The sequence below is a fragment of the Onychostruthus taczanowskii genome, unplaced genomic scaffold (assembly GCF_017590055.1).
Source record: "Onychostruthus taczanowskii isolate IOZ18803 unplaced genomic scaffold, ASM1759005v1 scaffold28, whole genome shotgun sequence".
Classification (NCBI taxonomy): Eukaryota; Metazoa; Chordata; class Aves; order Passeriformes; family Passeridae; genus Onychostruthus; species Onychostruthus taczanowskii.
This window is the reverse complement of record NW_024500128.1, coordinates 814,978-841,694: the sequence shown is the minus strand read 5'-3', so window position 1 is coordinate 841,694 and position 26,717 is coordinate 814,978. Positions and strand designations below refer to the sequence as shown.

General features: G+C 38.5%; 1 protein-coding gene across 5 annotated transcripts in view; it reads right to left on the bottom strand.

Moving 5' to 3' along the window:
• RBMS3 (RNA binding motif single stranded interacting protein 3) overlaps positions 1–26,717 on the bottom strand; it is a 443,527-nt gene that overhangs the window by 294,617 nt on the left and 122,193 nt on the right. For all 5 annotated transcript variants that reach the window (XM_041407734.1, XM_041407735.1, XM_041407736.1 and 2 more), the window contains exon 3: positions 26,251–26,309. In XM_041407734.1, coding sequence (XP_041263668.1) covers positions 26,251–26,309 — 59 coding nt within the window. The remainder of the gene's footprint in view (positions 1–26,250; positions 26,310–26,717) is intronic.

Genomic DNA, 26,717 nt, shown 5'->3' with positions numbered 1-26,717 from the left:
AATCTCACTTGGAACTGCAGAATTTATGCTAATATTACAAGGAATATGTCTCACAACAGGTTTATACTACTGAGCAGTCATTGATAATTTGAAGCCTGTAATAAATATGTTTTGTAACTAATGAAAAGTCATACATATTAAACTACCTGAAGAAAGACTGCATATTTCATTGCAAAATTTTTTTACTTCTAAGGATAGTAACATTTTTCTCATGCTAACGTCTGTGAATTAAAAGATAGACTAGTGTTCAAAAGCTTATGTATGATGTGGATATACAAATCTCAATTTTACAAGGGAAAAAAAAATAGCATAGGTATAAATTTTAGGCTATCCAGTCAATTTCTACACATCTGGTATTTCTGTTGTTGTCTGCTACAGTCTGTTTGAAATTACAACCATCTCTCACTGTAAATCAATCTGAAGTTGGTTTCTGATCCCTTTTTTATTTTCATTGCTCAGTAACAAAACCTGTTGACAATGGTTTCTGATCCCTTTTTTATTTTCATTGCTCAGTAACAAAACCTGTGGAGGACACCTGCTTCTACCTTCTGGACACAACTTTCTGCAATCTTGACTGGTAGGAAATAATAAACCTCAAAACTTCATGTAGTGGTAGCCAGCTCTGTCACAGGGATTTTCCGTAGTAATCCCCTCTAGAATTCAGAACTTCAGATTGATTTATTAGGAAAATCTGAAAGATATTCTGGAGTACACTATCTAAAACGCAAGGAACACTGATTTGCTATTTCCTTCTTTTGTGCATTCTCTGTTGTTTTCCTCATTTGTTCGTGTGTTACACTGTCATGCACATTGGAATTAACCAGAAGATATGACCCAGATGTCAGTGCATTTGTAGTGGAAAAAGGCAATTTCAGAGTCTAGTGCTTAATAAAATTTTTGCATGATTTCCTACAGCTGTTATCCATGTGTTATTTCAGGATAGCTGAAACACTGCACTGTTAAAGAACTGAAACAAACACTCAAAACACGCTGAAAATGCAAATCCACAAGTGACTTTAATGTGGGATGTAAGTCTAACAGAGTATTTGGGGCTAACGCTGATAAATAACCACTATGTTATCCTTGCCACCAGATTCTGGATCCCAAAACCAAAAACCTACTAAACATATGTATTTGCCATATGTAATTATGGCATCCTGATTTAGTCACTGGAGTCTCTTCTTTCACTGAGGTTTAATCCTGTTTATTTTTGACACAATGTGGGTTCTTATTGCACTCGAGAATCTAGAGACAAAATACTAAGTCTGTGGATTAAAACAAAATAGAAATCCTTCCATATGAACTCCATGCCTCATGATTCTAAGGGCCACAACTATGTGTAAGTTTCAAATAATAGTCCTGAAGCTTTAAAAAAACAACTCACTTTTTCTTTAAATGTTAAAGAAAGCAGGAATTGGTTTGCCCTATGCTACAAACCATGATGGGATTCTTCCTCATTTCCTACACCACCTTTGAACACAGAGCTTTTGGCCTGCCTGTCACACAATAGATATGTGAGCTTACCCTAAAAAAACAAATGAAAACAAACATCCATGCTTATGAATACACTGCTACTACACTTGGGTGGCCATCTGCAAGAGAAGAGATGCTGGGACCAAAGTCTTCCCTGGTATATTTCCAATGACCTCAGGGTTACATCAAAATCTACTTGCCCATTGCACTTACTGATACACATCAGGATTTTTAAATAAAAACACATCTTGGGTGAGAGAGTTCCAGAAACAGATGCACAAAGCCTTAGTAGAGTTTTACACTCAGCATGGTATAACTGAGTGGTCCTGTCCAGCAAAACACCGGAAAAGCACATTAATCAAGAGCCAAAAGCCCACATTCTGGATTTTTTTTGTTTATCTTAACATAATTTGTTTACATAAACTTTGCACAATATTTTTCAACCCACTGTTCCTTTGGTATTTACTTATCTTCCTAGAAAAAGCTTCCTGCCAAATAAATAATTAGAAAATAGATTTTCCCCTTCCTAATCATTAATTATTGCTGCTTGTAAGAGAAGATATTTAGAAACTTGATAGTCAAGAACAGCCTCCTATGATATGTTCATCATTAGTCCCACAGTTTCAGCCCTTTGCACTGTTTCAGATATAAATAGAACATAAAATGATTAGAAAATATAAGTCTTTTACAAAGGTATACGGCTGAAAAGATCATTCCAGGTACAAAAAAAAAAAAAAAAAAAAAAAAAAAAAAAAAAAAAAACCAACAACCCTAGGCTGTGATTTATAAAGGCCTTTTATGAAGGAAAGGAGACTATGCAGAATTTCATTTCACGAGGGCAGGCATTAGAAAGGGGAGCCAGTTGCAGACACTTAGAAGGTGGCTGAGTATTTACTTCTGCAGAGTAAGGAGCAGGATCCAGATCAACAGAGAAATTCTGTGGTATCTAAGAATGATCCTTCCATGCCCAGAGCTCTGGCTATAATCCCAGGTAAATACTGACAAGTGTGCTGTCATGCTTTGGAGCAGAACACTGGATACCTGACCTTCAAATGCTCTACTATTGCTGAGAAAATGTTTTTATAAAACTACTGGAAATGCATGTCTCAAATCTCCTTCTAATACCTCCATGAGAAGTAATTAATGATGGGAATTTATGGGTTTGCACAGAACTAGTCACTTACAGGACAAGACAGTATGAGTGTTCATGACAGAACTTGTTTTTCTTTTTTAAAACACCTTAAATAACCACTGAACAGACACCTTTGAAACATTGTTAAAAAAAGTGTTGGCCTATCAATATCAAAATAACACACCCTCAAAACCAGCTGTTTCACATTCCATTCATCAGTCTTTTGGTCGCTTATGTGAAACATTGACAGGTTTAATGTATTGAGAGATAGGAGTTTGTCCTTGGCTCTAGCAGGGGGGAGGAAATGACGGCTGAGCACCAGCTCGCAGCACACATACCGAAAAGCCTACAGACTAAACTGGGGCCTTGAAAAAAACTCATCCTTCCATGCCTTGGGATCACCCCACACAGGCACCACAGGAGGCACAGATGTGTGTGCATGTCACCCTGAGCAAGGACAAAAATAGCAATCCCTGCGCTTTTTTTTGGATGCACTTTGGGCAGAGCAACAGTAATGGACATAAGCCTCAGGTACTATATGCTGGGCAATTCCACATCTCCCCTAAGCTTTAAAAAAAAAAAAAAAAAAAAAAAAAAGCAAAAGAAGTATGTTTATGCAAACACAGTGCATACCAGAATGTTCTGCACTAACACAATGCAAATAGCCCCTGCAAACGTAAGCATACCCTAAGCAGCCAAATAGTGTGTCCAGTTTCAATTCTGTGGGTAAAGTTGAACCATGGAAGAAAGTACAGGTATCTTCAAAAAACACCCGTGTCCTGAAAAGAGCATGTGGTAGAACCTGTTGCCTGATGAGACAGCTGGCAGAGGAGAGAGCTGGAGAAAACAGGAACAAATGTGGAAGGTTGTTGTTCTGAAATATTCCCATGATGTAAGGAAAGAAAAGGCATTGGTGATACTGAATTAACATCTCTGCTTCCCAATGACAGTTTTGTACATAGCATTTGGGCAGACATTTGATCACTAGCTAGCACTGGAATTTTATCCTGTCTTTCAGTGTCCCTAAAACAAATGTGTTTGCCCTGGTAATCTGGTGATTAAAGGAAAAAAACAGGGCTGCAAGGCTGAGCTCGAGCTGGATCCTGTTTCCCCACAAAACTGGGAGCATCTCCAACAGTTCTCAGGACAGTCCTTGCTTTCCTTGGGGCTTCCTCCCCCCAGCTGCTTCACAGCTTGCTATGAGAATCAAGGCAAGCTCATTCTCATGTACACATACCCAAGATAACTTGTTTGGGAAAGAAAGACATCAGCTTCAACCACAAAGACAGCAATCTTTCCTGTAAGTTTGTAACACCCTCTGGAGCAGCAGAACATGTCAGTATTGCATAAGAAATTCAAGACACTTACTTTATTCTATTTGTGGTACATGTTATTATTAAATTCATGTTGAACACAAGACTGTTTTCAATTTTACCAAAAACCTGGTCATCCTCACACTGGGCAGCATTTCCCAAAGAGAAAGAAAGGTTATGTTCATACCTTGGTCTTAGTCTACTTTAGCCCAGCAAATACAGTGGCTACATTACTGGAGCTGCTTGGGACTGCAGCATCTGTCTTAGGAAAACAGTCTGAGGGAGCTGAGCCTGTTCAGTTTTGAGAGCAGATGACTGAGAGAGGATCTCACCAATGTATATAATTATCTAAAGGATATGTGCCAAGAGGATGGAGCCGGGCACTCCTCAGTGGTGCCAAGCAATAGGACAAGAGCCAATGAGCAGAATCTGAAGCACAGGAAGTTCCACCTGAACATGAGGAAGAATTTCTCTACCGTGCAAGTAAAGAACAGATTGTCCAAAAGAGGTTGTGGAGTCTCCCTCACTGAAGATATACAAGAACAACCTGGACACAATCCTGTGCCATGTGCTCTGGGATGGCCCTGTTTGACCAGGGATGTTGGACCAGGTGACCCCACTGTGGTCCCTTCCAACTTGACCCATTCTGTGATTCTGTGGACAGCAATTTTGGCCACCCATCTCTAATGCAGTCTGGAGTACCTACATTTAACTGAGAAATACCAGAGGTGTAGTCAGTGCCACGGCATATTTCCTGAGAGATTGTCCTGGTTACAAGGTAAGCAGGGCCTACCTTTGCTAAGAGAGGCAATAGTTATTTAGCCAACTCAACAACCCAATTGACACCTTCACTCAGGAGGATAATAAAAAAAGTAAATGTTACTCTCAGGATTCTCCACCTTCTCTGGGTATTATATACACTTAGAGAGAAAAAGTCTCATAACAACCACTGACCTGCAAAATCTGCTCTACCACCCACTTTCTTTAAAATTATGTAAAAGGGTATTAACAGTACATCTCCCACATCCTGGGGTGCTGGGAGATCAAATGCATCCAAGACTGAGAGGCACTCGGATACTTCAATGATGCAAGCTATGGAAGAATCCAAGACAGACAGATAATCCTCATTTACACCATATGGGAAAACACTGAAGCAGAGAGAAGTTAAGCAACCTGTCACTCAAAAAAAAATTGTGGGGAGTGCCGCAAAGAGAACTTCATCCCTTTTCCCCAGTACTTCAGACATTTGGAACAAGCTTCAAGATGAAGAACATTAGTGGAAATAACAGCAAGGGAGACAAGTGACTAGCAGATTCCCAACTACATAGCCCAGTGCATACGAAACACCCTCTCCTCTATCCTGTTACTGGTATTAGCATATAGAGCACAAAATGACTGAATGCAGCATGGCTATAATCATTTTGATAGTGATTGTTTAAGTCAGTCAAGAGAAGAGCTGGCTGTCACTTCTAATCCCTTTGTTTGAAAGATGGCAGCACCAGCTCTGCCTCAATCCTTCTGCAGGATCTTACACCTTTGAGCATTGAGGGCTTGCTACTACCAAACAACTTTCATGGCAATGTATTAACTAATGACTTTGGAAGAATGACTCTTGATTTCCACTGGTATTACCTCTGCCTGGGTGGTTTAAAGAAAAGAGATATCAGTTAAGGAACAGTGATTTAGAAGGCACAAATGTGGGGACAGAGATGCCCATGGGATTTGTGTGTTAGCTTTGCTTGCATCAATAGATTAGAAAATCAGATCGTTACCAAAAAAAAAAAAAAAAAAAGGCAAGAAACGAAAGATGGACTGATAAGAATTTCTGCAAACCCTGCACTTTTGAAATATAGGTCTAATAAGAAGATATTAATGGGTCCAGAGAGTTTATACTTCCCATATGTTCATTCACAACAGTTACACACCTGCTGTATTTTCCATGTGCAAAACAGTCATATGTAGTGGTTTAAACTACCCATGAAATCAGCACTTTAAGGAATTATTGTTTTACTAACAAATGTACACATGAAAACTGAGTGTTTTTTAAAAGTGTTTACAAATCAGAAAAATGTAGTGCCATGTCTTTGAAAGAATAAGCAGCAATATTTCACTAGATATTTTAATACAAATTTTGTCAAGCTCAGCTCTCCAGAAATGTCCAGTTTAAAACAACAAATTTTTAGAATGATTTGAGCTATAAAAACCCATATATTTATAATATTAGCAAAGAGTGTATAGCAATTTGCTAAGGCAACACTACTTCAGAATTCAATGATACAATTACACAAGAAAGCAGATTACTTAAATTTTACGTCTGTCCTTAAGCTTTTCCAGGAACAACATCAACATTCCAGTCAACAATTTAAAAGGAAATACGAGTGTCTGATTTTTATTTAGCTATCAAAAGCCTTTCATTGTGTAACACTGCATTCAGCAGTTCTCTTGATTCTCTCTAGGAAAAAAAAAAGTGCTGAGCTCGTCAAGTTTAAACTTAAAACAGCCAAGTACTATGACACACCACGACACTGCTTTCTGATGGCAAATGCTGATGGAATACTGTCCTCCCTCCAAGACTACAATGTAGTTTACACTAATCTAAATAGTACCTCCCATAAACAATGACAACTGTGAAAATCACTGCATTCAAATAGTAATGGAGAAGATCCACAAGGATGTATGGCCACAGTAAACTCATTATCAATTCAAGAGCATATATGTGGGAACATATCTGCAACTGTTTATCCATCTCTACTGCGATATTTTTATTTTCATGAGTCACTGTAGCTGTAATTTGCATGAGGTGTACTGCTACATGTTTTTAGTGGATAAATTTGGAATTTTCATCACACTTCTAGTAGTTTGCATAGCCAGAAATCATTATGTTTCCCTACAACTGTGCAACATGAAACTCAGGTTTACTACACAGCATTTTAAAATGCAGACTTCATTTTTATCATTCAGTAATTTTATTTCCCTTGCCAGGACTCCCTGTTTTAGTTTTCTTAACTACACCAATTAATGCAGACTTTTCCTGTCTAAATGAGTTTTACAAATTCTTTGCCTCCTGGAGCCAGTTGTAAAGAGTTTTGTGAGGGGCACATGAGACAGCAAAGAAAACTCAGAAGATTTAATCCTAGCTTTGCCAACACTTCCCCATGAGACTGTGAATAAAAGACAACCTCACCCTCCCTCCTTCAGTAGCTTCAGTTTCCTTGAAAGGATCTCGAAATAGACTAATAGACCACCTGTGAGGAGATCTTAAATTCATCAAACTCTTATACAGAATACAATTTCTCACTATTTATAATTTAGTCCTATTGCTGATCCATTTAAACAGAAACACTGCAAAAACACTTCACATGTCTATTAACTCTGAAGTGACCAGTAGCCCATTATTTGTGACATCTGCAGTTTGAGCTCACTCAATCTTCCTGTTACATCCATTAGGGCTCTTCTATAATCTCTAAGGTAAAGACTTAAAATGCATTAATTCAGAGCATTTTTTCTAAGTTCTTCTTATTCTTCCTTTTCCTGCTAAGCATTTATTAGTGGCCTACAGCAATTTTCCTCAGGCCAAGTACTGTCTTGTCAGTGCTTTTACACATCTTGGCCTTTCTTCCTAATCAATCATGGAAACATGGTCCAAAGAGGGTCTCCTCATTGTCAGATGACAGAAAAACAGATTATTTTTCTGTTATTCATTCTACCAAAATATTAAGTCTTGGAGAACTTTCAGATGATAATGTACAGGACTTTTTGAAGAAGGTGTTGGCCAACATATCCTAACAGACATCACCTCTAATAAAGGATTTATTCTTTTCAGGAAAAGCTCATATCATTCCTTCTTTTTGCAGCAGAATGTACCATATTTGCCAAGTGACGAGGACATGCTCTTTCCAGCCTTTATTTGCTGATCAGCTGGGACATGGACTTGGTTTTGTTTGGGTTTTTAGTCTACATAGGTTTGGTTGGGTCTTTTTTTCTTATTTTAAGATGATTGATAAGATGTAATGATACTGTCCTCCCTTTGAAACAGGAGTGCAGACTATTAAATGTAAAAATTATCCAAAGTGCCCTTTTTCATAGAACCATTAAGATTGAAAAAGTCCTCTGAGATCATAATTAACCCAGCACCATAATATTCATCACTAGATCATGTCCCCAAGTGCCACATCCACTCAGTTTTTTTAACAACTCAAGAGATGGTGACTCAACCACTGCCCTGGGCAGCCTTTTCCAATACCTCAACACTCTTTCAGTGAAGAATTTTTTTCCAAACATTCAATCTAGACCTCCCTTGTCACAACTTGAGGCAGTTTCTCTCATCCTGTTGCTTGTTATTCGGGAGGAAACACTTGACTCCACCTTGCTACAACCTCCTTTCAGGTAGTTTTTGAGAGTTATAAAGCTCCCTCTGAGCTTCAAAGGCTCTCTGCTACAGCCAAGATCCTAATTTTTAGAGCCTAAAGCTTTTCTCCTCACCTTGAAAGCCTCCTGTGTATGGACAAAGCCTCATTTCAGGGTAAAATCTCCTCACTTACAGTTCAAAGCCTCATGTTCTTCATTTTTAATACCTCATTTGAAGCATCCCAACACATATTTTTAGGGTGTAAAGTCCCGTTTTTGAGGCCAGAAGATTAATTTATAGGGTCCAAGCCTGTCTATTAATACCCATGGAAGGAAGAGAAGAAATGATGGTTTTGTCAGGGTTCATATGACTAATGACAGACCAAGCATTTGTTTCATTACTGAGTTGATAAAGTTTACCCACAACTGACATGGAATATCTAGGACACAGATGATAATAGCAGGGGAAGAAAATGAGGAAGGGCAGATGTGATAGCTGTGTACAAATATCATAGAATGTCATTAAGGAGCAGAGAGTCTAATTACTTATTTAACCAACAAAGGGTAGAGTAGTAAAGAAGGGGCCTCAAAATGTTAAGAAATCTTTCCAGAAATAGCACTGATGGAAAAGGAGAGACATGCAAGCCGAGACTTTTGAAAGGTTCATGGCAGGACACCCACATATATATCAAATGGCAAAAGTCATCAAATTATTAAAATCACCTGTACCCTATATACTTATTAAATAGGACTTCCTAAGTACATCTAAGAACTGTCAGACTGTTTTGTTTTCATATCAGATCATAAAATCTACAATCAATCTGCCTTTAAAAAAAAAAAAAAACAAAGAAACAATAGCAACAACAAAAAAAGCCCAAGAAAAGCACACAAAAATGGTTTAAAGGCACTGATATATAAAATCCCAGTTTACAAGGTCATTCACACACTTACCTGGGGTAATGCATCTTGTTCTGATCAGTTTCATACCAGCAATTTGTAAACAAACCAGAGAGTTTGTTCACTGATGAACAATAACATTGAATAGAGGTCAGCAGAAAGTTTTACAAGGAAAGATTGCTGGAGCTCAAATATATCTGTTGAGCTGAGTAAATACAAGAAAAGAGGAGTGCATTTTAACATTGAACTATAATATTGAAGGGTAAGAAGCAAAAACCTAAGAGGGAGATGAATTAATTAGTGTGGTGCCCAGAGGTAGGGGAGGAAGGATAATGAAGAGTAGTGGGATTAAATTAGGAAAAGCAAAATTTAGGCTGAATATAAAGAAAAAAAACTTACTAATAATGAGTTTTATTATTTCGGGAATTAGTCTCTCAGGTGAAATGATGGAAACACCTGTCTAAGATTTAGGACTTTTAAATTTAGGTTGCACAAAGGTGTTAATGCATGAACCACGAAGTGTGCACAAAGACAGACACACTTTGGGGAACAGAACAGTGCTAGTGGTGACAGAACGAGGGAGACCACATCCTATTTCAGCTCTATGGCTACAGTGCAATTACCAACATCCTCTCCAAGAACTGCCCAAAACACAGCCCACACACACGTGGCACAAGCTCTGCTTGGAAGCACTGCCCACGTGGAAAAGAGATGGGCATGTGCACAAGTAGGTGGTTGGCAGGAATTCTTGGCCCAATGTAGTTCCAAGTACAGTGGGGTAAGGACACATCAGCACACCTGATCTTTGCTCCCAATTCCAGCATTAGCTCTCTTTTCCACCCTTTCAGACCTTCCTTGCTGTTACCTTGATGATAACAGCAAAAATAATCCATAACCAAAACTGTAGCACTTTGTTGCTCCACATCAGGTAATTTTCTTTGGCCATTAGTGAGCCCATGCCACAGCATTCAGAGGCCAGGCTGGGTGCTCCAGTCACAGCACTCTGCCTTTGAGCACTCTCTGGAGTCAAGAGTGCAGTTCAGAAGAACAGCTGCTATTGCTCCTGCCTCTTCATTTAGTTCATGAAGGCCAAGCAAGCCAGCTAACACCATCACAAAACAAAATAAAACATCCCTTTCAGAAAGGGCTGCAAGACAAAAATGCCATACACTGCAGCTGGCAATCTGATGTCTTGTTTATAGCACTTTTCCTGCTATGAAGTGGGAAGCATCACCGAAAACTGTTCTTTTTTTCTTTTTTTTTTTTTTTTCCTGGGGTTTTCTTTGCCTACCTCACATAAAAGTAAAAAACAGCAAAACCCTTGCAGGCAATTCTAAGAGCACTGATGGGACCACAACTGGATAAATAGTTTGTGCCTAATAACAGGCAGGCTGTTCACCCAAGTGAAAAGGAGGGGTTAAACACTGTAGCTTTATCAGGAAATTTGAGGCTTTACACTGGAAGCAATTTGTTCAATGGCTATTTTGACCATAGAACTTCCTAATCTCAGTTCCCATAAAGTTTGGCTTGGAGCCAGCCAGAATGGTTCGTTTCAGCTGCACAGATATCTTCCACAGAGGAAATAAAAGGATTTCAAACCCCGGAGTAATTTCCTTTGGTTCTCGGCTCATTCAGAAAAAATGTCCTTTCGGTCAGTGATATCTCCAACTTAATTCCTGCAGCATGACTTTAAAAAAAAAGAAAAAAAAAGTCTTTGTGGGAAACTTTTTCTGAAGGTTTGGAAGTGTGCCCTATAAGCTCTTTGCCAGTTGGTGTAAAATACCTTCTTTGCTCCCAGAAGTTTGCAAAGTAAAATGTCCTCTTCACTTCTACATTAACTGAGCTTTCCAAAAGTTTTTAACTCATCTAGCAGTCCCCATTTAATATTTAAAGGAGGTATTCACACTCATGCACACAAATATATGAGTTTACAGAACTGTGCATCAAAATAATCCACTAAATGTATTTTAATCACAGGGATTGATGCACATGCAGCTTCAGAAGTAGAAATGCAAGCAGAACAAGCAAGCACTTATCAAGTGCAGCAATGTATTTCCCAAAAGCATCATAGACTTTGAGACATTGTAAACCTCAGTATCTCGCTTTAGAGAGTAGCTGACAAACATTTGAAGATTCAGCCCTGAATCTGAAAAGTGATCCAAAAGATCCAAACAGGATATGTTTAAAAGAAGGAGGCAGGCCAGCCAACATAAATACCAGGAGTATAACGTCCTCTCTGAGTGAGTGGGACACATAGTCCTTGAGGCTGCCACCATCTTCTGCAGGTAGTCAGGATTTCACTGAACTAATGGAGATAATATTTTTGTCACTCAATCTAGCTGTAATGATCAAATTCATTCCAAGCGCATCAGAACTGTGAACGCTACCTTTACATCATCATGAAAGGGAGAGGAAGCTTTTCAAATGTATCCTCAGGCCTGTGATATTTCTAAGAGTCCTATAAAACAAAATACTGAGGTGCAAGGCTCAGTATAAATGGCAGCATTTGTGAGTTCTGTAATAGCAAGCTTATGCATCCTTTGTCCTAAAATGAACTTTGAAGCACTGGGATGCCTAGGAGTTGACACATGCTTCATCAGGAAGATTGATTTTAGTGAAACTCAAAGCCTTCTTTAGTACTGTGCTTCAGCATGCATCTCATATTAAGCATACATATCCTGAGGTGGCCCCATCTTATGTTCAGAAAATTCAGAAAGCAGAGTAAATGACACATGCAAAATGGAAACATTAATGAGTTGAACCCTACTGTCAACTTCAAATGTCAGTGCCGATCTTGATAATTAAACTACTCTTTCTAGGAAAGTTTATCACCCAATTAAAATTACAGTTTTAGTTATGATTGAGCCTCGTATAACTTATACTTAAATGCTCAGAATTGTTTCTTCAGCATTATAATGATTCAAGGTGTTATATGAGATACACTGAGACATCAACTCCCCATAAAGTACCTCAAAACACATACACTCATATTTACAAGTATCTCCATATATATCACAAGCTCCTGGACAGCCCTGCTCTGCAAAGGGAACTGAGGCCTTAGAGCTGAAGGCCTTCTTTAGTCTGAGATGTTTTCTTACAATGTCTTGAATAGCACACACTGGATCTTCAATCCTTCAATCTGTGGATCTCTACCAGAGAGGAGATAATCTAAAATATTAGATCTTATTTCTGTTTTCTGAAGGAACTGGGGGGAGGGGGTGTCTATTCAATTTATAAAACAAATTTTAAAAGTAAAATGAATAATTAAGCACAATTTTCTATCTGACAATCCAAACATTTCTGTATTGCAAAGTTCGCTCTATTTAAATTATTATTTACCAGGATAAAATAACAGTGCCAAGACACTGATGAAGTATATAGAAAGAAAGGCATAGGGGAGATTTACAGAACAGATAATTTTTCTGAGAATAAAGTAGACCTAGACTGTAATTGTAATGGTACCTTTTTCCTTTTTCCTATTCTTTTCTAAAGCTGCATGTAAATTCAAACGAAATGTTGACTGAAAATTTTTTCCCCTTTTACATTCCACTCTTCTTCTGCCTTTCAGGAATGCCAAACACAGGAGGTGAGTGTCAGTAAAGACTGTCCAAATTAAAACAAAATTTCTGGTTTCACTTAGTCCTATGGGTAACGTACTTCTACTCTTCCCTAAAACACAGTAGGAACATGGGACTTTAAAACTGTAATCTGAAAATCCAATTTTCTTACAAGCCTTATTAACATGAAGTGACTCGCTGACAGTCAAAACTTCCATGTAAAATAACAGAAGAACATTTCATAGTCCTCTGCTTTATCCTCACTTCCAAAACATTGAAAGCTCACCTTGCTGGGTTTTTGAAGGTTAATTTGATAAAGCCCATTTTGGAGTTGTTTTTTTGTTTTTTTCTTTAATGTGCAACCCTGCAGACATTTCCTAGGTCTCACACTGGCAAACACACAGGTAATTTGCAAGGAGATGAACTGTAACAGAGCCACACTTCACTCCTCCAGCTCCTGCTCCCAAGCATTTCAGCCAACCATCACAGCTTCCCCCACACATTCCCATGCGCCCTGACACAGCCAGTCAGGCTGGCTCAGGATGAGTGAGACAGTTGACCTCTATTTTAACTCAAGAGCCACACTTTTTCTTCAAAGAGCTGCCCTAGCAGCTGTCTTCCAGGTGAAGATTTGCTCAGAAGGGCTGTAGATAGTGTGGTGGAGTGTCACAGTCCCAAGAGCCCTGAGCCAGCACCCAGCCACAATGGCCCCAAGGAGAGCAGCTCTAAAGGGAATGTATCTCCCAGCTCCCTCCCCACTGCTCCTTGTGGGGGGTGCAGCTACTGGGATATTAAAGCAGTTGTATGAAAATGTATCTTACAACACTTGCCTTACTCCAGACTCAGAATACTGGGGGAACTTTTTGAAATAAGTGCATGCACTGGGGCAAGAATCCTGACCCCACTCTCAAGCAGGCTCATGCCACAACTCCTGCTGTCATAAAAAGTGGGTTTGCTCCACCCTCTGTACCAAAACTTGGCTGCTCTGGTGGTCAGAAACTCTCACCCATATTTAATCACAGCCTGTTTACTCTCACTTATTCTTGCTGCCAGCATTGTGTACACATTTTTTTCCCTTGCCTAATACCAGACACTGATTTCTTCATAGACATTCCTATTTTGTTCTGGTTTTGTGAATGTTCTTTTAAATGCTATGTCTTCCATTCCTCACCAATCCTTCTCTATACTCTTTCGAGTAAGAAGAGCCTCAGCATTTCCAAGAAAAAACTGAGACTACAGGAGCACGAGTTTGACTGCATGGAAGAAGGAACAAACTCCAGCTTTTGTCTATAGGGCAGCAAGAGGAAGGGAAGCTCAATTAGGTTACCTGGATAGAAAAAAGTGGTAGGAACAACCTTATCAAATAGTTTGGGAGAAGAAATTAAAGTGGGAATTAACCAATTTAATATGCCAATCATCATTTCCATGTTTGCCTGTGGGAGAGCTGCACACAAGGGCAGCAGGTCTAGGTCTATTAGGGCAGCTGCCAGTTCAAGGCAGGACTCAGGTGGTAAAGCAGGATTTAATCCAGTGCTGCATCTTTGCCACTGAGAGCTGCTAATGTTGCATCTTCTTACATAGAAAGTGTCCCTCTAGAACTTGGAGCTAACCAGAAGGAAGGGAGCAGGTTGGAGTGATGACAATCTCTCTCTCCAGGCAAGCAGGTGGGGGAATTGAGAAAATCAGAAGGTGATCACTAGATCTATCTCTCTTGCAAATAAAACACCAGGCCAGAGAAGCAAAGTGGACATACTGCAATGGAAAGTAACCGTGGAGTCGCTCAAATGCAGTGCTGACAACACAACTGAAACATCAGTGGCTCTGTGAGTGTCTTAAGCCTTAAGAAATAAAATGGGTAAACTTAACTACATACTACAGTCAGAACACAGTCACAGAAAAACTGTGAAAGCAAGGCAATGAGTGGATCATCTTAACACCAAGATCTCACATGCATGGCAATGAAAGAGCAGGGGTGCTGGTGGGGTACAAATGATCAGACAAAGCATGGCAGAGAGCAACACATAACCTGCAAGAGCTGAAATGCAGAACTATGCAGAAAAGCAGTAAGTGGAGTGCTCATAGAGGACTTTTATCATCCTTACACAGATTGGGCAAAATGAGATGCAATGCAAAGTTGACATTTTTAGGTGCTGTTTCAGAGAGCAGCTGCTTAGGAAGCCCAGAACAGATGCAACTCTTAATTTTAAATGACCACAGAGAAGGTTAAAGGACAAATTGACAAAAGTGAACACTAACAAATTGCAACAACAGATGGTATTCACCCTCCCAGTTTGAAAAGAGCTCCAGGACACAATAACTGACTACACACACTAAGAAGTGGTGTGCAGCGTTTTTTTTTCCTAAAACTGACTTTGTACCTGAGGACTGGGAGGTGGCACACATGGAACCAACATTCTGAAAACACTCCAGTAAGATCTAGGTATGTAAAGATCTGTAAACTTGATGTTCTATCACCAGAAATTACGGAAACAGAGTAAAATCAATGGAAATTAAATATGCTGAAAGAGTTAAACTGACTTTTGTAGGTTTGTCTCACAGACCTATTGGAGTACTTTGAAAAGGTCAATAAGCCCGTGGATAAGGCTGATCTGGCTAATATAGTCTGCTCAGATCTCCAAAAGACGTTTGACAAGACCCTCACAAAAGACTTCTTAGGAAACTAAGCAGCCATAGCTTAAGAGGGAAAGTTCTTGGGTAAACAATTGCTTAAGAGATTAAAAAAAGAGGGTAGAGGGCATGATCTTTCCTACAAGGGGGGAGCAGGACCAGTGGACCTGCACAAGGAACTCTGCCAGGACCCATACTGCACATTTCATTTCTAAATGACGGGAAGAGGCTAAGCGGTGAGGTGACAAGATTATTTAGGAGACAAAACAGGCGATGCATCTGTGAAGAGCTGCAGAAGAACCTTATTAAATTAAGCAACTGGGTAATAAACCAGAAGAAGAAATTAAATGGAGATATATGTAGTGATGCACATGGGAGAAAATTCTGGCTTTACATTATGATGCCCTTTGAAATGTCCATAAAAGTGTCAGCTTCCTATTTGCTCAGAAACGCAAATTGAATTCCAGGAATTATTACAAAAGAAGCAGAAAACAAGGCAAAGAACATCCAGCAGAAATATCTACATATATTTCCCTGTCAGCCCCTCCTTTCCCATAATTTTTGAACTGACTGACCCCATTCACGCAAATTTGACAGAGGTAGCAATCTCAAACACTTTTAAGTTCCAAAACCTCAATCAATTACAGGACACTGATGAAAACACAGCAGAAGTTTGTTAATCTCAGCAGCCTCAGAAGGATTTGTTGCACAGCATACACCCCCCAATCCCCCTCCCCCCCTCTTTAAGTGTAACAATTTTACTACTTCTGCAGTAAAACCCAAGAAAATAGAGCATGGCAGGCAGAGCTATGCAATTCTTTCTGATGTAAGAACTCAAATTCACCCAACTTGATAAATATGTATGTGTCTCCAAAACTCAAAGCATATTTAATGTCTGTTCCATGACTTTCTTCTCTAATAACTGTCTATAATAGCAATAAAACCTGTTTCTATTTTAAAAAATAAATTACTAAAACAATGTGCAACAAATGAACAAAAAAATTAAACACTAAAATATTGAGCACAGATGTTTGGGATATTTTTCCCCTAGTTTTGGGGCTCTTTCTAAAGATACCTTCCATCAATAATGTGGAATTTACCCTGCAATTTACTGTGAGCTGAAGTGACTGACAAGAGCAACCAAGATACCTCAGGCAAACCAGGTCACTCAGACTTTTTCTTGCTGTTTTGTGATTAAAGGCTGACCACAAAAACCTTTACATTCTGCAGAATGACATGCTTGGTTGGTTAAATATGCAGGCAATTAACACAGAGATAACATGCATTTAAATGGAGGTCCCATTGACCCCCATCTCCTGACTGCAACCTTTGCTCTGAAAGCAGACAGCTTAGCAAAAATATTCAATTAATAAAAAGCCATGAAGGGTAACAACTCCATTTCAATTAATTTAAAAATAAATAGCGTTTACTGCTCCATATTTAATAAGTTAATAAAAAACAACAGCACAACTAATATCACAAGCAGCAAAGGAATATGCCTGAAAAAATCTTTATAAAGATCATATAAAAATACCCAACCCTTTTTCTCCTTTGTTTAGAATAAAACAGAACATTCTATATGCAATGAAATAAAGCAAGACTGTTGTTTAATACTTTTGAGCCCCTTCTTTCTTGGCTCTGCCCATGTTCTATCCCAAGTGTGATGCTGCAACCTGCTGCAGTGACTCCCATCCCTCTCTCCAAGCATTCCCAGCTGTTTCCGTCCTCTATTCTCATACCTATACCTCCCTCCCAAACACCTTGTTGGCCAAAACTAGCACAAGCTCTGGTTCCACCATAGAGGAGCAACTAGTGAATTAGTGTAGTTACTTCAGGTGGACCAAAACTAAATCCATCCCACTTTTCTTGTAACAGGACAACTGAGTGTCCATTCTGCATAAGAGGCCATTTTCTGCAAATATTTAACTTGGTTCTATTTGAAAGTCCCAGCCCTCTTTTGCTTTAAACTGGACAATAACTTGTGAAGTTCTATGTGAATAAAAAATTGACAGCTTGGAGACTTTGAAATTGGAAACCAAACTAAGAAAAATTTAACCATTTGTAATTTTTTATTAAAACTTGTAGTCTGGGGGTCCAGACAAACCATGTATCACACCACTGCCATCTAATGGAAGAAAACATCAGCCAATTATTGGTCCTGGGGAAGACCCAGTCAGACAAAAACTATTTCATCAAGTAGGAGAGTCATTTCTAGTACCTCCTTTTCTCTTCTATAAATTTAGCTCTTCTCGAAACATTCTGGGTTGAAAAAACTCACTAAATGTTACCAAAATGTACTATTATTCTCAGAAGAGCTGAAACACTGGTTTGGTTAGGGGTTTTCATACCAGTTGGTATTATCTTTCTAAAATAAATTTATTTTGTCATCTAGGGTTGGGGGGGGGGGGGGGGGGGTTTGTTTCTGTTTTTTGAGGGGTTTTTTTTGTTTTGTTTTGGGTTTTTTGTGGTTTGATGTTGTTGTTGTTTTTTGTGGAGAATACAGTAATTTAAAGAAATGCCATTTAACTCCATTCAAATCCTAATATTACTTATGGTACCTAAACTGATTGTGGACCCAGTGCTCTTTTTCAAAGACCTGGGCTGCAAAGTCCATAAGACAAGGTTGCTCTTTAGTTAGTTTTTTGTAGAGTACAATTGTTTCCTGTACTGTTGATTATCACCTAGAGCTTTAGTGCTCACATACCTGTATATGGCTAGCATAGCCTAAATAGATGGAGCAATATCATTAATGCCTGGCAGTTCCTTTCCCAGAAGTGGCGTGGGTGGGTTTTTTGATCAGCTTTAAGGGAACTACATCTTTATTGCCAGCAGTTATGATTTTTCTCTGTGTTGCACATCTATTCCTGCTCAAGCAATCCTGCACCATCTCCAGACAGGCAGCCCTCAGACACAGGAAAGACAGATGTAATAAAAAGGATGGCCCAGTCTCTTAGTGTTTCACAGCTTCATGCCCTCTACCAAGAAAGAGAACATCTACTTAATTCACTTGGGCAAGTGAACACTACTCTGAAACAAAAGCAGAGGCTGTGAAGTAATAGGGGGAAAGCGAGCCGTGACCTCTCTGCTGGCAAACCACAGAAATGAAGTCGCGTTGTAATTCACAGATCTGATTCAGAATGGTTCCTGTTGAGTACCCACGCTCAATAAGAGCCTGTCAATTGGATTCATTAGCAAATTGTCACTATATCAAGGCAGCATATGCTTTGCATATGCTGTATACTCTGAGAGAGCCTAACGGAGTAGGCTCTAGAAAAACTAAGGAGCTGGGCACTGTCCTCCTCCTGCCTCTGCCTCAGGTTTCTACAGGTCAGCTGCTGTGCTGAAGGTCTTGAGACTTTTGAGAAAGTGACTTCTGAACAGACAACGACCACGTTTGGAAGAGATGACTTGCCTTCAAGCAACCAGAGACCAAAGAGACTTACTGGTGTATAGGGTACTGTATCTTGGCATCAGAAAAAAGTTTAAGCAAAGCGATTCTTCAAGACATTTGAAAAAGCCAAGGCATTGTTAGGAAGCTTTCAACAAAGCTGATTATGAGCCACTGTTCAGATAAAAAAAAAAAAAAAATCTCTTTTGTTAATTTCTGTGCTATGAAATAGATATTTCCAAGTCTGTTGAGACCACTAAGAGCCTACTAGCATTACCCAGTCCCAAAATGCACTTCAAGTGCATGCCAAGCTATTGGCAAAGTTTTATACAGACCAGTGAATCAAAACATTAATCACTGTGTACAAATGGAAATTTTATTTTTTTATTTCTCTGGAAGGAAACAAAGTTAAACCAATTATTTGTCAGTGATATGGGCCTGCAGATTTTGGAAGCAGTAAATTAAGAATAATCACAGATTAGATATGTCACAGAATACTTGAGCATCTTGGGTCTCCCTACATAAAATATTTGCTAGGCCATGAGTTCATTTATGAAAAGATAATGACCCAGGAAATTTTTTCCTTAATTGCAAAGAAGCCATTTAAGAAAGTGTCTAGGGAACTAATTAGGAAGGAGTTTTCTCTGTAGAGAATCTGGCTTTAAACTCACTAAACAACTTTTAGAGGTCTTTCTTGAGACAGAGCGCTGTTTAGAGGCAGTCAACAATGTTTGCTGAGGTGCATTTTGCAGGCATTGGGGTGGGTATATCTCAGTCCTCACCATGGTGATGCACTGCCCAGTGCTGGCATACTCCAGCTATAGTGACTTGTTGGGCACAACTCATTGAATCCTTTCCTATTTCACTTCAGCAGATGTGAAAAGCATTCAAAAAAAAAAAAAATACGGACAGAAGAATCTCTACCTCCAAGCTAAAATGAGATTTTGCAAAACACTTGCACATTTGCCAAGACATAATAATGCCTGCTGGCCAACCCAACAGGTGCCAGGAAAATAGCTTTGTTATGATACCTAAACACCCATGAACACACCGCCTGTAAATTCAAGGAGACAACTATGTAGTTATTTTTAATATATATATATGCAGCTTTCCAACCCCCTCATATAGTTCCTGGTAACTTCTTAAAGTGGTCAGATTCACAGAGCATCATAGCTCATGAGCCCAGAGATCAAAAGAGCTTTTATTTGTTAAGCTAGGGGTGAATTTAGACTTCATTCATGAGGGAACAACCTCATGTTTTTTTTACTGGCAATTCCTTTCACTTCACTTTTATGCATGCCTGCCATCATGGTGTTTAGACGCCTCCTTTAGGTATTTTTTCTTAAGACTTCACTCTTGGTCTCATGTGGTCCATAGTAATATCACTTAATTTAAACAGAAAAAAATTATCTCAACCTTTACTTATAAAAACCACAGGAGTGAAAGTAAAAAAAAACCTTGAAATTTAAAAAACCTCCCAGAAAACAGACAAAAACCCTCCAAATATTCACAAATTTTAAACAACTAGCCTCATGTTGTTTAATGTATCTTATCAAAATATACAGCATTGCAAGTTTGCTTTTTTCCTTTCAACTGTTTCAAAATGGGGACTCAGTGACACTGCTGAAGACTTTGTCATTTTATCTGTGGAGATTTGATTTTATCGGCTGGCTTGCTAACCAAAAGTGGTACAACTCAGCATAGTTTGTGCACTCTGTTCAGGAGACCCAGGAACAAAGAACCAGATGAGCTGAGGCTGCTGCAGGTCAGTGGTGAGATGGACCAGCAGAGCCACAGAGAAAACTTGCTGAACGCCTGCCTCACACTCGGACACTTGGCACATGTCCGGCTTTCACAAACACCTCACTGTCAGAAAAGCTGCTGAATTAAAATATTCCATATTGCTACACTACTAATAACTTGAGAACTATTATGCCACTGATTACATAATGCTTTGGAGTGGATCAAAAAGAAAAAAAAAGTGAACAAACAAAATTAATGTACAAAAAACCAGCACATCTATTGCTGCTCTGGCATCGAAAACAGGACTGATTTATTAGCTACACAAGTCTAGAGTTTCAAAATTAAATAAGTCTGTTTTACAAATTATTTACTTTCTACAAGATCCATTTCCCCTTGAAGCACACTGTGCATGCCCTCCTAGTGTGAACAGTTTACAGTCTGTGATCAGGCACAGACTTACTTGTCTGGATTTTTTTCCCTTTCAAAATGGCAATTCTGAGAATCATAAATTACACAGCACAGTTATTGTAATTTGAGCTTATTCCCAATAAATAAAATTTATTAACTAAATAGCTTTCTATGTAGCTTAGCTCTTTCCCACCAGCTTATTATTTTACATAGACTTGCTTCACATTCCTAGTCACAAACATATTGTGCCATCTTAAGAAAATGAATTTAAAAATATAAAGTAAAAATGCATAATTTCATATAATCACAAATAACCTTCACTCCTTATAGAATATATCCAGAGAATACTTTGTAAAATGTGAAGCTTTGAAAGCATTTTATCTAACACACATACCAAAGTATATCTACGATACAAATATAAGCTTTGTTTATCAGAACACAAGAGCAGAAGCCTCCAGCTCATTAAGCTCCAATGCATTAGAGTATTTAGGGATGCTGGTGAGCTTAAGCATATGAGTAGCAACACTGACACAAGGCAGGACAGACTCCTTTTGGGAGATATGAAACATCACTTTATCATGCCATTCCAATTATCTCCAGCACCTATAGTAAGCCTCCAATTATTCCATTTTTGTTACACAAATAAACTCTCAATTTATAAAATAGGTCATGGTAAATTTTACATCCTGGTCTAAAAACAGCAAAGCAACTGGAGAAATAAAATTGTATGTGATATATGGTGGGTTAACACAGATGACCTCATGACATTTTTTTTTTACCATAAACCTACCCCAATCCTAATGAGTGTATATATGCATCCACAGTTTTAATATTTTAAAAAGAAATAGATCATTGCTAACATTTCTCAACCAGAAAAATGTCACAATGAAATACTAAAATTATAAACAGTCACTGTAGTTTCCCTCATCATGTTAGGCACATTTCCCTCCTAAGACAAACACTGGTATTCAACATATCACGTCACCCATGGTTTGTAAAAAGATACATAAAATGAAGAATATACTACTGAAGTGTTTGTCTCCTACAAATTGCAAATTTAATAGGCTTTATTTATTAAAAAAAAAAAAACAAAACAAAAACCCACAGGTGGAATTCCAGACTTTTAGTCATTCTCCTGTGCTCATCTTCTAATGTACTAGCAAAATACTCAAAACCGTGCAAGCCCCTGATTAAACCAGGAAGCAAATCTGCATGCACGCAATTACAGTGTCTGCAAGGGCAGACGCAGATGACAGTAATTCATACTCTAAGAAATGGGCTTGTGTATTTGGCAGATTAACTGTTCTGTATTCCATTGCTATGAGGTATGGAAACTGTACTGTGAAACAACCATTACTCATTCCCTCAGCTCTGAGCACGTAGGTCTACCAAAGGCAAGCCAAGCTGGAGAGGGTGAGGGGCGAGGGCTGGAAAGAGAAGAGTCTACACGTTTCAGATTAACGCTTCTCTTGAATGGTTTCTTTTATTTCATTTCCCCCACTTTTTAAATTAGCAAATACAGTAGGCCCAGAAGGGGAAGTGTGCAAGGGGAAGAGGGAGAGAGGGGAGGGAAAGGGAAAAAGCAAAAGCAGCCAAAACTCTCCAATTTGTTCATTAGGGGTTTTGTGTTTGAACATCTGAATGAATCATCTGTCTGTTTTTCATTATTCTCCATATGTATTGTTCTTTGCTTTGTTCAGAGATTTCTGGCCTTGTTGTCATGACTGTGCTTATTTTGTTTTATATATTGTTCTGTTACAGGGTGACGGTTACTTCTCCTCTGCCTCACTTAGCACTTACGCCACCAACAAAGAGCAATCTGAAAATGAGAGGTTATGTCAAAAGGTGTCCCTAGAGAACTCCCTTGCAGCCTGTATGACTGCTTTAGATCTGACTGCTTAATTCAGACCAGGGAGAAATCCTGAGATAACACTGCTCCTTATCATGACAGGAGTGCTGTGGGTCTCTTTTTAAAAATCTGAGGAATAATGGAGAATGACTTAAAGTACATCACTGAATGTCTTCCTCATTTCTCCAAAACACTTCTTGCTAAACAGCAACCTGTTTTAACAGATCTGCTGTTACATGGAGGTTTTGAAATAATTTCCTTGCTAAATTAGATCTTTCTACTTTCAGCTTTACTATATGCTTTCGTCAACACACAAATGACACTGAAATAAATTCTGAAATCACTAATCATGTAATAATTTCTATGATCTCCTTGAATTTAATCCACCCTACTTCACTGGATACACACCACAGGATGATGTGCTCATTTAACAAGATAATCTCTTACTTGGCAGAAAGTGAGCGAGACCCAAAAGACTGGAAAGAAGCAAACAAATAGTGTGTTTTTCTCCTTTTTTTTTTTGATGTTTGAATACTGGGCTTTGTTTGGGGTTTTTCTGGGTTTAGGGGGAAAGGAAGATTGTGTTGTGTGGGGGGGAAATTGGTGGTTGTTGTTTTCTGTTGATTTTTGCTGGGTTTTTCTACAGAATAGATGTCAACTTCACTGTTTCAGAGACAGTTTCAACTTCAACTTTGAGCAGATAGGAGAAAAAAGGTCTAGCTGAAAATGCTGTGAAGTAGGTGTCAAACTGATTAGCAGATCCAGTTTAAAAAATAAGTTCTCAATGACTCAATATTGCACTACGTGGTGTACTGAGAGAGTTTCCTCAAAAGTCTTCCCCAGGTCTGTCATTATTCACTCTTTTCCACATTATCTTGTCCAGCGGATTAGAGAAACCATTTATTAACTGTGAAGGGGATACTAAAGAAGTAAGTGCTGCAAGCACTCTGGAGGCTTAAGATTATACTCAAATCTTAGTAAATTAAGGCGGCCACAGGAAAAAAATAGGATAAAATTCAATACAGACAAATGAAAAGTTCTAGCTCTAGGAGGGAATAATCAACAACCTAGAGCAGAGCATGCAATAAGGAAAGCCTGGCTGGTAGCAGCACTGGAAGACAGTAACAAAACCAGGGGATGCACAGAATCTCTCAGCATAAACCAGCATCATTTTTCTCATGCAACACCCTGTGCCTGAGAGATGCACCTGTATTTTAAATACATATAAAATTATTTATATGCATACATTAATAAAGAGGAGAATCATGTGATCACAGAGAAGACCCTTCTATGCTATTTAAAATGAAAGCCTTCTATACTATTTAAAATTATCAAATTTAGGCCATCTAAAATCCTACGCCCAGCTCCAAATTCTTCAGGTAAGGAGTGAGCTGATTTGAGAGACCAGCAAAACACAACATATTGAGAAATTTAAAACAAATTGCTTTAAGAGAAAAAGTTAAAGAACCAGTGTTTAGTCTAAGGAAAAGATAAGGCAGATGCAGATTAGTCTTCAAATATATATGTTTGATGCAAAAAGGAAAGGAATAAACTGTTCTACATATCCACTGGGGATAAGAAAAGAAGCAATAGACTTAAATTACATCAAGAGAGATTTGGGTTAGCCATAAGGAAATGCTTCATTTTAGAGAGGAGAGGGAGTGTTATCAAAAATTGCCTGAGGAGCTCAAGGCATCTCCATCACTGGAGGCCTTTGAGCGAAGGTTACAGAAATACCCTTCAGCAGTGGGTTAGAGTTAATCCTGCCCCAAGGCAGGTCCTGACCTCTTCAGGTCCCTTCCACTTCTGATTCCTGGGAAGGTTTTTTGGTTCTTTTGGCAGCCTTACTGAAGAGAAAGAAAATTGTACCCAGCATTTAAAGCAGTAAAACATCTATTATTTTTATGCCATAAAGCATACTGTTAATAAATTCAATTATGTTTATGATCTTTTAATGGCACTGCTTATGTCATAAAGATCCATCTTTGAAAACAGAAATAGATATCTCTGCCCTACAGTGTAATACAACAGCATGAACGCAAACTAACAGAAAATATAAACTCATTGTTATATGGCTCCTATTAAAATAATCTTAAAGCTAACTATAATATAAAGAACACTAAACCCAGACATTTTTCTTTCTCAAAATTTTAGCATTCATATTCTTTACAATATTTTCATTTCACATTTTCCGTTTCACAAACAGATCCTTGTTTACCACCGGCAACGGGAGCAAAGGAAGTTCTGCTCACAAGGGTATTTCTCTATAATGTAATCCTAAAAAGAGAAAAAACAACACCAAACCCCAAACACAATGAGGTCTTGTTCCTGGTGTGATATTCAAAGAAATACTGAGTGATGTTATCAGAACTCTGCCAGAAGAGTGCCCCAAGGAAATGAAACGTTCAGGCAAAAGCAAATGCACAGCAGTGCAACTTATGACAATGGCCCATGACCAACTGGGTTGGTAGAGTTTTCTAAATCTAGAACTTCAGTCTTCCAACTTGCTTTTCTCCTGAGTAGCTAATAAATGCTGTTTCTGGCAGGCAATAGATAAAGTAACACAGTTCTACAAATCTCAAAAACATCTTTGGCACGGGTGGCAGGATTTTTCTCCATCTCATAATTTCCCCAGAATGTCTCTCTGCGGCTTCTCTTCACCCCGTGTCCGGCCACTCACAAGACAGTCCTAAACTGCAATGCCTTTTCTTTTTGCTAACACATATAGAAATGCTATCCAGGATGTGTTTGTTATCAGGAGAACCCACTCTAGCAGCTCTTATTACTCCAAAAGTATTCTGTACACCACTAGTGGAAAGCTACAGAATAATTTTAAGGCACCGTTTCTTCACCATAGACTCAATGACACTGCAGACTCATAAATGAGTAACAATTCTAGTCCTGAGATAGTACTACACACATTAGTCAATATTTTCCTCAGCAAATATAGCTACACACACACACACACACAAAACATGCTATATTTAATTTAAAAATATTTTCATACATTAGCAAAAAAATTAGGAACATAAAACTGGAAGAGGAATTATTTCTACATCTCGGTATTGCAACTTGTAGATCTAATTGTCTCATAAAAAATATTTTCTTCTTCTATTAGCATATGCCAAGACTTCACAAAAATATAAAAATTAGACCATGTTTTCCTTGGGAAACTTTTCCCAAAGGTTTCTCAGTTTTATATTGGAAATCAATTTGCATCACTGATGATATCATTCAAATCAGACAGCACTATGTGGTTAGAAGGCAATTTACTCTTCTGCCGAAGCAATTTGATACTTGTTCTGATTTGTGATTTTCATTTTGTTTGTTAATGAAAAAAATTAATGAGCAATGTTACTGGAAGCACAACTCAAAGCTTTGGCATTATTAAATATGTTTGTAATATACTGTGCATTATGTTGATTGCACAGTTGGAGCCAGAGCTTTGGCAGTCAAGCCACCAGTCAATCATTCAAACTGATAATGAACTCACAGGGTGGACACTTTGCACGTACCTTTGCACTGATTTGTGTTTTTGTCAAGAATTGCCTTTGTGGATACAATTTTCCCATACCTATGGAGAAAACAAAAATCAGAGGTACAAGTTACTACATTTTAGTAAAGTATGTAGTGATTTTTTGCATGCATATATAACGCATATCCTAGGAAGAGGTCCAGAGCTCTTGAAAAATGTTCATCTGATATCCTGGAGAGATCCCTTATGCCACTAGCTCAAACACCTTTAGAGCTCCCCAAAAGCACTTGACACAACCTGTCCATCTCTGGTCCATGCACTGCCAATCATAGGAAGGATTTTAGGACACTAGTAAAGAGGTTTCTTTGATTAATTATTTTAAGTTCATTTAGTTTAAATACAGATGGACCACATTCCCTCAGGATTAATGAAAATGCAGGAATTATGGTCACCTTTTATACGCAGGCATGCACAGCTGTGTTCATGTGTGCATCCCTGTCCATGTAC